We start from the raw sequence: 15,365 nt of genomic DNA on the forward strand, positions 1-15,365 counted from the left end.
CACTTTTTAGCCCAAATTATTTGGAGTGATGAGCAAGATTTTTTTTAAATGTGAAAAACCCTGAACAATGCATCCTAGAGTAGAACATGAATCTGCTAGAATATATTATTTCAAACTTATTTATGCTAATTAACTTGTGAAAATCTTAACAAATGTTCCACTTTTTCAATAGAATAATCGTCTTTATTAATAAGACTACATTAAACTATATTGGGACATATTCAGTCACACATAAAATCATTGAAAATATGGTAAGGACACAATAAAATCAGTGGATAAAAGATCTGTGAATCTTGTGACACGGCGTATTGGCATCTTGTCAATCTTGAATCATAAAATAACAAATATGAATGCGATATGAATCATAAACTCCAGTTATTGCACAGGTTAAAGTATCGTTGCATACATGAAATTGCACAAATGTAATACAATATGAGTGGCTATGCAAAGTAAATTAATCATGCAGTTATCCCAACATTGTGATCATATAGTACATGTTGTTGACATGTGTACAACATGTGTACATGTTGTTAACATGTGTACAACATGTACAATATGTTCAGCTGACTCTTCTGCTCCCCTGACGTTAACTCTATGTCTGGCAACTTCTAGATTGAACTCTAAAAATCATATAAATACTCTTCACCTGGCCTAACTTGCCAGATTGAATGAGAGGCCGTTTCCCACTGGATATGCGAGGACAGAGCTGGTTCTCTGCTCCCATCGACTGCTGGTGTTCTTCAGGTGAGACATGGAGATCACATTATGTAACATATCATTTCATTCATCTTTCTCCGGATGGTGAGGGAGTTGGGAGAGTCACCAAGTTACAGAGCACTAAATTCCATTTTGTGTTCATGGGCTACGAATCTTTAAAGCATAATTCAAATCTTTGCATGTTTGGGGTTATTCCTTGTGCACCTAATGAGAACCTTCTTTTTTTGGTCGTGTCTCTCGGTTTGCCTCATCTCCCCCATCTCCCATTCTACCCCATATCTTGTTCGAATTTTGTATGATTCATGGTACGTAGATTTAAGACACACTTGTATAAGAATTTAGCAACCTTTGTCTATGTTGATTAATGTCCTAGTCGATCTTGTTGAATAGGGTTATTTGTTTACTTAAACACTGCCGATTGCAGAAACGGTATTTAGACGATGTCTACGGTTAAACAATGCCTAAGCATGGCTGCCGCATTGCAGAGACGTTATTTATCACTTAGACACTGTCTAAAACCGATGCACAACCGGTCATGTTTAAACACTGCCGAGAGCACTGTTTAACCTCAAATGAGAGGAGTGAATCACAATTAGAGGTTATGTACCATAAAATATGTAGTTTGTATGATCATGTTGAAACGGTTAAGGAAAGAGAGGTTAGTCCAACGGCCTCTCTGTGAGTCGCCCGCTGCTAAATCGCAGCAATTCGTTTGACATGCACGGGGAGATAACAATAAAATAAGGTTTCGCTTTATGAGAGACTTGTTTCTTGAGACTGACAAAGTGACAGTCCGGTAACTGTCAACTTGAATACAATTCTTGGCAGCCGATATATTTTATTATGCACATGAGGTAATTTCCATGGAATTATAGGCCACTTCGACTACATAGGCCTACATATCAGAATTACGTGTCCCGATCGTCTGAGAGCTGTCACATATATCAATCAGGAGGGATTCACTTATATTTACTGCTAAGTAAACACACATAATAGTAAAAACTAAAAAGTAGGTTGTATGGGATTTTTATATATATCATCAGCAACTATCAGATAGGAAAAGGCAAGTGGTGGTGATTATCGTTTAAAGAGGACTGAGGAAGAAGAGCCGTGGCCATAATAACAGCCCTAGTATTTGCCTGGTGTAAAAATAGGGAAACTACGGAAAACAATCTTCACAGCTGCCGATGATGCGTTTCGAACCTACGACCTCCAGAATGCAGGCTACATCTATATGGCCCGTACAACACACTCGGTTACATGTTACTATTGCTTCATCTTCCCGTCATCGAAGCTACCGTATTTATGAGTAGATAACACTCACTCTAACAACGCTATAATGAAAGCTACACTTCCCCGTACGGTGCCGTGTCGCTTTAGTGTCGATATTATGAGATTTAATTTCCACCGAAAGCGATACTCTTATCTGTGGGCAAGTCATGCTCAGCCATATTTGAGTAATGTGTAGGAAGACAAACAGCTGACTGGCCTTCGGCGCGCGCACCGGCGAATTAATTGGTTGCGACAAGCAAAGAGTTGCATGAAAGATACTTCTGTATCCATTTTCAAACCAAACTTTAAGGGATGTCTAGTTAAACATCGACTGAACATTGTTTATGCAATGGAAGATGGTGAACGATTTAGGCGTTGGTTAGGTAGACGATGTCTAAGGCTTAAAACTAGTCATCGTTTCTGCAATCGGCCCTTATACTCTTTACTCCATTGTTCTATACATTCTACTGGCAGATTATTCTTTGTAATATAATTTTGGCACTAGTCTCTGTACATGTAGCAATGTAGATTAACTATTTAAACTAAACTTCTTTTCGTCACCCTTTGTAATCCTACTCGCTAAATATCTTGCCTCAACATCACTTGTGAAATTCGTTTTAAATTCCCATTCAAATTATTAATGTGATTCTTTTTATACCTCACTGTTCCATAATGTACACACTACACATATATATATATTGAAGTAAAGGTTGTTGTTTTTTACTATCGAAACTATCTTTACTTGTATGTAGGTGGTTTGAAAAGTTCGCGGAATGTACTAGAATTAAGTATCTTACCTCGGTGGAACTGCTTTTATTTTTCAACATAGTCTCCCTGTAGACTAATGCATTTGGTCCAGCGATGTTCCAATGCCTTAATCCCATCTCGAAAATGAGATTCCTCCAGGCCTGCAAAATACCTCTCCAATTCGGCTGTCAGTTCTTCCCTTGTAGAAAATCTCCGTCTACCGAGGAAAATTTTCAGCTTGGGGAATAGATGAAAGTCTGATGGTGCTAAATCAGGTGATAAGGTGGATGTGGCAACAGTTCGTACCCCAGTTCATGAAGTTTTGCCATGGCAATAACACTTGTGTGCGGCGGAGCGTTGTCCTGATGAAAGATGACCTTTTTCCTTGCCAAACCAGACCTTGTTTCGCGTATCTTTTCCTGTAGTTAGTCTAGGAGGTTTGCATAGTATTGCCCCATAATTGTTTGGCCAGTAGGAACATAATCTATCAGCAGAATGCCTTTTGCATCCCAGAAAACTGAGGCCATGACCTCTCCGGCCGAACACACTGCCTTTGCTTCCTTTGGTGGTGGTGAATCACCATGTTTCCACTGCTTTGAGTGCTGTTTTGTCTTTGGGGTATAGAAGTGGACCCAAGTTTCATCTGTAGTCACAAACCGGCGCAAAAAATCTTGTTGATTGCATTGAAAACGGGCCAGACTTTGTTCGGACATTTCCAATCTGGTGCGTTTATTGTCCAATGTCAAGAGCTGCGGCACCCATCTTGCGGATAATTTTTCATACCCAATTCTTCGGTTAAAATATAATATACCCATTCAGAAGACATCCCTACAGCTTTAGCAATCTCCCGCACTTTCAGTCGACGATCCTCCATGACCATTTTATGCACTTTTGCGATAAATTCTGGGGTCGTCCACTACGCGGATCATCATCCAAGCTCTTCTGACCAAATTTAAACTCGCTGGTCCACTTGGCAAGAGTTGAAAATGAAGGAGCAGAGTCCCCCGGTGTGTTCTGAAAGTCGGTATGAATTTCCTTTGCTTTCATACCTTTCTTTACAAAGTATTTAATCACTGCTCGAATCTCAGTTTTTTCCATTGTCACTAATCACTATGCAGGAACAACAACAGAGTCGTCACTACCACACTCCTGCAGCTAGAACACTGATGCACCACGTGTTCACTCACAAAGGATGTGTGATTATTGCGCGGGAACCTCGTTGGTCTAGCACTGACATCTAGCGGTGATTCCGAGAACTTTTCAACTTGCCCTCATACACATTGCTACCATTCGTTTTCATCCCAGATCCCTCTGAGCTTGTTTTTCACTGTGTGCCTCTGTTATAAATGTTTCATTATTATTAAATTTATTAATGAAATGTCGTATGGCTTTTAGTGCCGGGATATCCCAGGACGGGTTCGGCTCGCCAGGTGCAGGTCTTTCTATTTGACTCCCGTAGGCGACCTGCGCGTCGTGTTGAGGATGAAATGATGAAGACAACACATACACCCAGCCCCCGTGCCATTGGAATTAACCAATTAAGGTTAAAATCCCCGACCCGGCCGGGAATCGAACCCGGGACCCTCTGAACCGAATGCCAGTACGCTGACCGTTCAGCCAACGAGTCGGACAATTTATTAATATTGATCTTAAACCTGTACTCTAGTATCGAACTCAGACTTCGCTCTAAAGTACTGTAACACAGTATCTATTCTACACAGTATTCCACTGATAACAATCTCTGTTTCCTACTTCACCCGTGCTGCTTTTACCAGATCCCACACATCCCCAACTACTGTTTGTTGGTACTTATATCTGCTTGATTTACATTGTTGGTACCAACGTGAAACCCTACCACCTTCTCCTTCCCCTCCTCCTTCTCTTCTACTTTCCTCAACATCTCCCTCAACCTAATTCCTGGATAACATTCTACCCTGGTTGCCTTTCCTTCACACACTTTCCCCACATGTCTAACAATGGAATCCCCCATGACTAGAGACTCAATGCTACCCACCTCATTTGATCCCCTCCCCTCCTTGTCAGCCCTATCTTTTCTGACAGCTGCAGGAGCTACTTCCTTCTCCCTTTTCTCCCACTCATGACCCTGTTCCACCTGTATTTTCCTATCTTCTACTCTACATTTCCCTTTCCTACCTTTTCCCTTCCTCCTACTTCCAAACTTCTCAGCAACAGTACCCTGTTCCTCATCTTCCCTCTGTTGTTCTACCTGCAGTGACTCGTACAGATTTCTCATAGACACCTGTCCTGAATTCTGATCCTGAATAGTGCCCTTAGCCTGCAATCTCCTTCCCCTTAGAACATTAGACCACCTGTCTTCTACAATTCCCCCCTTTCCTTCCCATAGCTCTTTTACACCTACAGTATCCTGTACATTGTTTAGGGAGGCCTACCTTCCTTCCTGACTTCTGAGAGAATCTTAATTATCTCCCTCAAAGTCTCGAACTCCTCCCTCATACTCCCTAATGCTTGGCCACACCCAAGTTCCTACACTTGCACTCCTTAGCCATTATTTACGGAAAAATGGAAATAAATGGAAAAATATAATAACTTATTATGTGCAAGAAAATGAAAGGAAAGAAATATTGTCTGGGATATTACACAAAGATCACACGGCAATAAGGTAATTAATATACTACTACACTACAATACTACTTAAATGTACTCTATTTTTACCCCACAACACCCTAACAAAATAAAAACTGCCATTAATTACTGAATACTGAAAGGAATACACAAGAATTAAACAATTCTTAACTTCAGTTAAACCTATCCTAATTACAACAACACAGTTCTAGTAAAAGAGTTTCTATGGATACCTCTACTATACTACACAAATATTTTACAATAATAGAACGAGGACACTGATTTCTAATAAGATCTTGCTCGTATACTACAGTACACTACAGTAATTTTAAACTACGTTCAGACGTACCCTAATTACAATATGTTACTACTAAGCACAAACAAAAATGAAAATTGCAAGTTTGAAATTTGTAAGTACTACTCAAAGATTACCAACGAAGCTAAATGCATAGACAGATTATTATTTGTACTATTTTATCTTACTATACTCTATTAGATACACACAAAAGATACACACGAATATAGCAGGCAAGATATGGTACTATCTAAATATACCGTATCTACACTACAATTTTCAACTGAAATGTGGTTATATGATTTTTACGTCTGGTGGATTACTATCGTTTTCCATACTAAACGGGATGGAGAATGGATTGAATAGCTCGGATACTATGATGAACCAGTAGTTATCATATCATAACATGTATGAACCAGGGCAATCACATGCTACAAAAGACATTTATCTTAACTTCCCAGCTAATTCCTACCAATATTCACGCAGGCTCCAGAGGAGTCCGACAGGCTTCGACAGCTGGCACAATTCCTATCCTCGCCGCTAGATGGGGGCTTCATTCATTCCATTCCTGACCCGGTCGAATGCCTGGAAGCAGGCTGTGTTCTTTCATTTTTCATTCAGGCAGGCTGTTCTACTGGGTACGCAGTGGAAGAAACAAAACACATCACAACAGTTAGTAGTCAGTGTTATTGTTGATCAATTTTATGGGCTTTTGATATTGCAGGCCTTCATATTTAATTTGTTGTTGATGTTTGTTGTTTAAAGGGGCCTAACAGATAGGTCATCAGCCCCCATATTTAATTTTCTTCCACCTCTGTGATATTAGGATATCCAATGTAAAGGTAGTCATTCCTCCTCCTTTCAGGACTTTTCTTTACAAAATGTTTCTCATATTGATAGAAGGTCATCTTTACAGTAAGATAAATTTGGAATTCAAGAGGACAAACTGGGGAAAATATTTGTTTTTAGGATGAGGAGTTAGGGATTGTAATATAATTTACCAAGGAAGATGTTCAATAAAATTCCAAATTCTTTGCAATTATTTAACAAAAGACTAGGTAAACAACAGACAGGGAAACTGCCACCTGGGCAACTGCCCAAGTGCAGATCAGTGGTGATTGATTGATGTGTTCAGAAAACATTATTTACATAAATAAGGAACTTAATTTTACACATATTAAAGATTAAGACTGTTCATTCATTCATTCATTCATTCATTCATTCATTCATTCAGTTTCAACATTAGGAGATTCTTTAAGGAAAAGGCATATTTCTATTTTTCATAAGAGTTCATCTACAGTATTTGCTTATTTCAGTTGATTATTCATCAACAGACTTAAACCGAAAACTTAATTTGTGACGTATCCGATTATTCTATGCAATACAATGGAATGATATCTGAAACTCATTCAATTATTAAAAGACCGGGCGAGTTGGCCATGCGGTTACGGGTGCGTGGCTGTGAGCTTGCATCCGGGAGATAGTGGGTTCGAACCCCACTGTCAGCAGCCCTGAAGATCCGTGGTTTCCCATTTTCACACCAGGCAAATGCTGGGGCTGTACCTTAATTAAGGCCATGGCCGCTTCCTTTCAACTCTTAGGCCTTTCCTATCCCATCATCGTCATAAGACCTATCTGTGTCGGTGAGACGTAAAGCCACTAGCAAAAAATATATATAAATATTAAAAGTATTTGATTATCCCATCACTACTTCCAGGTGTAGGTTTATGGTTAGCTTGTAGTCTGCATAAAGATAAACATTATCGTCCAGTTTTCGCACACATACAAGAGGGGAGCCCCACTCTTGAGTAGTAACGATTGTTGGTTACAAGGATAATGTCCAGATAGAGGAGGTGACTTATACTAAAGAAGTATTAAAATTTACGTATGATAACAATGGCATTTACAATAAGATACAAAAGTTGAAAACTAGAAAAGCGGCTGGAATTGATAAGATTTCTGGTGATATACTAAAGACAATGGGTTGGGATATAGTGCCGTATATGAAGTACTTATTTGATTATTGTTTGCATGAGGGAGCTATACCAAATGAATGGAAAGTTGCTATAGTAGTCCCTGTGTGTAGAGGAAAGGGTGATAGACATAAAGCTGAAAATTACAGGCCAGTCAGTTTGACATGCATTGCATGTAAGCTTTGGGAATGCATTCTTTCTGATTATATCAGGCATGTTTGCAAAATTAATAACTGGTTCGATATAAGGCAGTTCAGGTTTAGGAAAGGTTATTCCACTGAAGCTCAACTTGTTAGATTCCAGCAAGTTATAGCAGACATCTTGGATTCAAGAGGTCAAATGGATTGTATCGCAATTGACCTATCTAAGGCATTTGATAGGGTAGATCATGGGAGATTACTGGCAAAAGTGAGTGCAATTGGACTAGACTGAATGGGTTGCTATACAGGGTGTAACAAAAATGTATGGTTCAAATTGCAGGACACATTCCTTACACATAGACAAAGAAATGATGTTATATGAACATAGATCCAAAAATGCTTTGTTTCCATGTTACACCTCATTTCTCCAGTTCATTAATCATGGGAAACGCACAAGAACGGAACGTACCAGCATACCACGTGCAACTCATTCTCACGGGAGATGTTCAATATGCCTTCCATGAGCTTTGATACATGCTTGCCACGATCGTACTGATCACTGGAACAGTTGATGTTACCTCTAAACAAGCAATGAAGTAAGTTGCATGGCAACAGGGACATGTAAAACAAAACAAAACAAAACAAAACACTGGCGGTACACCTATGATAATGACACCGTAACCAAACATAACCAAGAGTGCATGTTCCCCATGATTCTAACGTTCTGTTCTTGTGTGTTTCCCATGATTAATGAGTTGGAGACAGTGAGATGTAACATGAAAACAAAGCATTTCTGGACCTATGTTCATATAACATAATTTTTTCGTCTGTGTAAGGAATGTGTCCTGCAATTTGTGCCATACATTTTTGTTACAACCTGTATTTCTAGAAAATAGATCTCAGAGAATTAGAGTAGGCGAAGCTTTATCTTACCCTGTAGTAATTAAGAGGGGAATTCCTCAAGGCAGTATTATTGGACCTTTATGTTTTGTTATATATATATCAATGATATGGGTAAAGAAGTGGAATCAGCAATAAGGCTTATTGCGGATGATGTTATTCTGTATAGAGTAATAAATTAGTTACAAGATTGTGAGTATACTGGGCAAGTTGGCCATGCGGTTAGGGTCGCGCAGCTGTGAGCTTGCATCCGGGAGATAGTGGGTTCGAACCCCACTGTCGGCAGCCCTGAAGATGGTTTTCCATGGTTTCCCATTTTCACACCAGGCAAATGCTGGGGATGTACCTTAATTAAAGCCACAGCCGCTTCCTTCCCACTCCTAGGCCTTTCCTATCCCATCGTCGCCATAAGACCTACCTGTGTCGGTGTGACATAAAGCAAATAGCAAAAAAAAAAGAAAGAAAGATTGTGAGCAACTGCAAAATGACCTCGATAATGTTGTGAGATGGACAGCGGACAATGGTATGATTATAAATGGGGTTAAATTCAGATTGTAAGTTTCACAAATAGGAGAAGTCCTCTCGGTGTTAATTACTGCGTTGATGGGGGGTGAAAGTTATTTGTGGGGATTACCCTACGTACCTAGGTGTTAATATAAGGAAATATCTTCATTAGGGTAATCACATAAAGGGCACAGATCTCTGCACATGCATATTGAGGGTGTTTAGGGGTTGTAGCAAGGATGTAAAGGAGAGGGCATACAAGTCCCTGGTAAGACCCCAAATAGAGTATGGTTCCAGTGTATGGGACCCTCACCAGGATTATTTGATTCAAGAACTGGAAAAAATCCAAAGAAAAGCAGCTTGATTTGTTATGGGTGATTTTCGACAAAAGAATAGCCTTACAAAAATGTTGCAAAGTTTAGGCTGGGGTGACTTGGGAGAAAGAAGATGAGCTGCTCGTCTAAGTGGTATGTTCCAAGCTGTCAGTGGAGAGATGGAGTAGAATGACATCAGTAGATGAATAGGTTTGAGTGGTGTCTTCAAAAGTAGGAATAATCACAATATGAAGATAAAGTTAGAATTCAAGAGGACAAATTGGGGCAAATATTTGTTTATAGGAAGGGGATTTTGGGATAGGAAATACTTACCAAGGGAGATGCTTAATTAATTTCCTTTTTTTTTTTTTTTTTTTTTTTTTTTTTTTTTTTTTTTTTTTTTTTTTTTGAAATTATTTAAGAAATGGCAAGGAGAAGAGCAGATAGGGAAACTGCCATCTGGGCGACTGCCCTAAATGCAGATCAGTAGTGATTGATTGATTGATTTATTGATTGATTGTCATTGTTTTCAATCATACCATCTCGCTCCATTCAATCTAACTCCATTTCCACTTTTTCCTATAGTGCATAATGTGATCTGTCACACCTTTAAGAATATGTGAACCTTAACGAACAGCAGTAATTTGGTACACAGCTAACTTTTTCTTCAAAAATATCAGCCCTCAATAAAAATCTTAAACTTCAGAGTCTTGACATCAGTGTGACCAAGTTGTGCAACAGTGCTTGAATGTGGTGCTTCATGTACATTAATGTTCATTTTATGAAACCAGGAGTGACCTGCGCTGTAAGGGTAAGGAACAATGTAAAATTGACCATTGCTTTATTTTCCCTATACACAATGGGTAATTTAATAATACTCAGCAGCACAGATAGTTTGTCTATATATGCTTGGAACAAAATATGTCTTCTTAAATTTATTTTCAAAATTCATTACAGCATAATCATTCTGGTTGATCGACATCAATTTCAAATCACATTTCTCTTAATCCTATTGTTCTACATAGATACAATCAATTTTTCTGAGTCTATGCCTACTCAAGAGATAGCAATCTTTGGAAATTGTCCAGTCTTATTTATATTAAATTCCAGTGCATCATAATCAGAAGAGTCCAAGTGCTCTGAGCCTATGTATTGCACAAGCTTGTAGGTTTTGTTGGGGTATGTATTGGATTTTGCTTTTGTTAGAGTTTTAATATAAACACTGACTACGTGTCCAATTTTCTTGCAAGAGCTACTCATTAATGACTTTTTCTTTTACGTAGCACTGACACAGATATTTCTTATGGTGACGATGGGATAGGAAAGGCCTAGGAAGTGGAAGGAAGCAGCCGCGGCCCCAGCATTTGCCTGGTGTGAAAGTGGGAAACCACGGAAAACCATCTTCAGGGCTGCCGACAGTGGGACTCGAACCCACTATCTCCCAATTACTGGATACTGGCCGCACTTAAGCGACTGCAGCTATCGAGCTCGGTCATTAATGTTTCTTTTGGATGACGGCAGTCACATGTGTGGTGGTTACCAAGGCCACACCGATACATAACCTACTGACTCCCAACTTTCTGGAGTTTAATTTATACTTGGATGAAGCACATAAATGGCAAGCATCTTGAGAATTTGATATTTACCTAGGACATAGGAAAGGATTTCATTCCCTTCCCCGAAAGGGTGGGGCAGGCCAACTAGAAGGTAACGCCTTCTCTCTGGCCTCGAGATTCAGTGGGTTTGGAGATTTAAAGGAGTTAGGAGGTGGGTTGGGAAGTTTGAATCGGTGAAGGAGCTGGGTAGGGTTTTTTTTTCAATACGAGAGCAGCTTCTTGTACCAATTGCATTTACCTTTTTACATGAAAACACATTGCCATTCTTTATGGCCTCAAAAGCAATGTTAATTCAGATGTTCTGTCAAGGCTGAAGTTGTTTGCTTGGAGAAGTCTTTCACAAATGTGGGTGTCAGACGGTTGTCTATTAAACTAAGCTTGCAGAAAACCATCAGCTATATATACCCCACAGGTAGTGGTTGGACGTTTACATTTGCATGTAGATGTTATCTGATGAAGCGAAGTGCATTATTGTACCACGCTCTTGTATGGAAGCTGAATTTGGGAGATGGATAAGTGTTTGTCCAGAAGTGAAATTAGTTCATCATAGGACTTACAATGTCGGAAGGTGTGGGGCAGTGACACGTGACAGGAGCTGGTAGTCAGAAGTTGTGGGGCAATGAGACTGGACAAAAGCTGGTAGTAGCGACTACTAAGGTAGTTATTTAGGATTTGTTTTCAAGCAGTCATGCATTCTTCAGTGTCTTGTGATAATATTTTTAAGTCAAATAAATTTTATAAATGCTGCCATTGATGCTTTCACGGCCTGTACTTATAGACATGATGCTGTATAGGCTTTTAGGCTTATGCCGTGTCAAGAAAATAAGGTGAAATTCTTTACGTTTCACAGGGAACTGTGCCCTGCGTCCTCAGAAGAAATCTGGACTGTCCACAAGAAAGGCTTCGTAAACATTGACTCTTTAAAATTTAGACGTTATAATAAAAGTGGAACACTAGCGTTGTGCCACGTCCTGGGAGCCATCTGGTGGCGGATGAACGTATCATTTCCACTTCTATTATAACGTCTAAATTTTAAAGAGTCATTGTTTAGGAAGCCTTTCTCATGGACAGTCGAGATTTCATCTCAGAACGCAGGGCACAGTTCCCTGCGAAACGTAAAGAATTTCACCTTATTTTCTTGACACGGCATAAGCCCAAAAGCCTATACAGCATCATGTTTATAAATGCTGTTTGTAAGAGCTAAAGGTCTCTTTGTCTTCACTGAAGTATTCAAAAATATGCCACTGGTTTACTGGAACTTCTGTCAACCCAATTGTGCTAAGATTTTTACTTAGTGGTCCTAACCTCTGGATAAAATCACATGAAACTGCAGTCATCCATGAGATTTCTGAAAGTGATTGAAAAGGAGGCATTTTATTGTACACATATTGGTATGTTATTCTTAAAACACTTGAGGCATATGTTCATCGGGTAATGGGGACAGCTGAAGTTTAAGGCAAAATTATGAATTACCTATGTCATATGCAAGTTATACATTGACTTACCTTTAATTGTGTTATAGCAGTAATTTACATCTTGAGCTTTCATCCTCGTCACCAGTTTTCCAATTTGATCTGGATTCAATTAAAGTACTTACATTTATTTAAAATCTCAATTCCCATAGTAAAAGCAAGACAAAGAATCTCTGTAGTGCTACTTTGATACAACAAAAATATAAATCATGATTATTGAATGATATATTACCTTCACAGTGTTACGTGCTCAAGCGACAGCCAGCCCTCTGGAAGCCCTTTTCAGTATTTCATGGAAGGGATGAGTGAATCAGGCTGGACACCTCCCAGCTAGCTCCTCCTTGTATTGTGCTTTTGTTTGGTTTCCCAGTGAGTCTTCTGGGTGGCAAAATGACAATATTCCTTCTCTAGCCGCACCCCAAAATTTCCAGTACTTCGTCAGCAGGAATATACAAGGAGGGTCGCCACAAATAGCAGGGAGTCAATGTTGGTTGTCATCATTGTGTCGGTGCGTGTGTAGCGAGTGCCGTCATAATATTGTTGTAGTTCAGAGTGTGGACCATTCATGTTAACTGTGAGTTGACTGTGTTTATTGTGCACGATATTCAGCCTTGTATGGTGTTGAGCCAATAGTACAGCAGTTGTGGGATTGTGTGAATCTGGATCAATCAATGAATATTCAAGATAAACTTAAATATTATAATTAAGCGGTCTGCCTATTCAATACAATATATAATTTATTATATCTAGTACATGTTTCGTCCCCTAAGGGACATCATCAGCTAATAATAAATTAACATTAATATATCAGAAATAAATATTAAAATTGGAGAGGCACATTAAAATTTTTGACATTTAAAATAAGATCTTCGAAATTTTGTTAAAATTGTAAGTCATAAGACAGATAAAACAGTTAAATTGTCCATATTTCTCTTGTTGATATTCTTGGAAAATACCCGTTTTGCTTATAAAATCTTAAAATATCATTTGTTGTAAATAGCACACTTGATTTGTATCTCTTGGTGAAAGATTTGTTGAAACTTAATAAGCATTCCTTAGATGGTATAATAAAATTTAAATGCTTCAGAATTTAAAGTCAGATCGGGGCCGTGATGGTAAAGTTCTGTGTGGTAATGGATATAATTTTATTCCTTATTATGGCCCCGATATGCGGAGGAGGACTCACTTCTACCGAGGTAAGTGTGCATCTGCTTTAAAACAAGTACTGGTAGTTGCTACGCTGAGCGGGGAATGTGGAGGGAAAGTAGGAGAGTGTGTCCTAAGTTGAACAACCTGAGTGTCACTGAGCGTGTGACGTGTTAGAGTCTGACGTTTCTTCCTAACTTTCGTTTTTAATAGTTCTTCATATAAAATGTTATACTTCTCAGAAAGCTCATTAATATTATTTGTTGGATTGTTTCTCTGGTCCAGATAAATGTAGATTTCCTCATATATGTTTAATAAATGGCCTTTATTTACGGTTTTCAGTATTTTGAGGACATTATCTTTGTAAACATGTGATTGGAGTCAGTCTTGTGTTCGCTCATGGCCGAGTACCTGTTGTATTTCTTGGCTCTGGTGTGTTCCTGATATCTTATAATGAAGTTCGTACCTGTTTGTCCTATGTAACTTTTTAAACAACTAGCACATTTCAGTTTATAAACACCCGAATTTTGGAATTTTTTTTTATTATTATTATTATTATTATTATTATTAACGGTATGAGTGTTATAAAATAATTTCGAGTTTATGTTGTTAGTCCTAAAAGCGATTCTTAAATTACGTTTTTTGAATAGTTTCGTAATACTATATATTTTACTGCTATTATATGTAAATACGGCAAATTTCTTATTCTCTTTTTCTTTTCGTTCTTGTATTAACGTAGTCTAGAGCCAAGAAATACAACAGATACTAGGCCATGAGCGAACACATGACCGACTCCAATCACATGTTTACAAACATAGATAATGACCTCAAAATACTGAAAACCGTAAATAAAGGCCATTTATTAAACATATATGAGGAAATCTACATTTATCTGGACCAGAGAAACAATCAAACAAATAATATTAATGAGCTTTCTGAGAAGTATAACATTTTATATGAAGAACTATTAAAAGCGAAAGTTGGGAAGAAACGTCAGACTCTTAATACGTCACACGCTCGGTGACACTCAGGTTGTTCAACTTAGGACACACTCTCCTACTTCCCCTCCACATTCCCCACTCAGCGTAGCAACTACCAGTACTTGTTTTAAAGCAGATGCACACTTACCTCGGTAGAAGTGAGTCCTTCTCCGCACATCGGGGCCAATAATAAGGAATAAAATTATATCCATTACCACACAGAACTTTACCATCATGGCCCCGATCTGACTTTAAATTCTGAAGCATTTAAATTTTATTATACCATCTAAGGAATGCTTATTAAGTTTCAACAAATCTTTCACCAAGAGATACAAATCAAGTGTGCTATTTGCAACAAATGATATTTTACCTGGCAAAACTGGTATTTTCCAAGAACATCAACAAGAGAAATATGGACAATTTAACTGTTTTATCTGTCTTATGACTTACAATTTTAACAAAATTTCGAAGATCTTATTTTAAATGTCAAAAATTTTAATGTGTCTTTCCAATTTTAATATTTATTTCTGATATATTTAATTTAATTTCGTGTGGCTATTTCTAGCCGAGTGCAGCCCTTGTAAGGCAGACCCTCCGATGAGGGTGGGCGGCATCTGCCATGTGTAGGTAACTGCGTGTTATTGTGGTGGAGGATAGTGTTATGTGTGGTGTGTGAGTTGCAGGG

General features: G+C 38.6%; 1 protein-coding gene across 4 annotated transcripts in view; it reads left to right on the forward strand.

The window, feature by feature from the left end:
* The window catches only part of fy (fuzzy planar cell polarity protein-like protein), a 196,502-nt gene that overhangs the window by 146,603 nt on the left and 34,534 nt on the right, over window positions 1-15,365 (forward strand). The window contains exon 8 of one of the 4 annotated variants that reach the window (XM_067153250.2): window positions 12,925-13,031. The exons of the other annotated variants lie outside the window; for them this stretch is intronic. Within the exon in view, the coding sequence (XP_067009351.2) occupies window positions 12,925-12,965 (41 nt within the window). The 3' untranslated portion in view covers window positions 12,966-13,031. Of the gene's footprint in view, window positions 1-12,924; window positions 13,032-15,365 lie in introns of those variants that run through there. 4 annotated transcript variants of the gene reach the window in all.

Source organism: Anabrus simplex, chromosome 1 (genome assembly GCF_040414725.1).
Source record: "Anabrus simplex isolate iqAnaSimp1 chromosome 1, ASM4041472v1, whole genome shotgun sequence".
Taxonomy (NCBI): domain Eukaryota; kingdom Metazoa; phylum Arthropoda; class Insecta; order Orthoptera; family Tettigoniidae; genus Anabrus; species Anabrus simplex.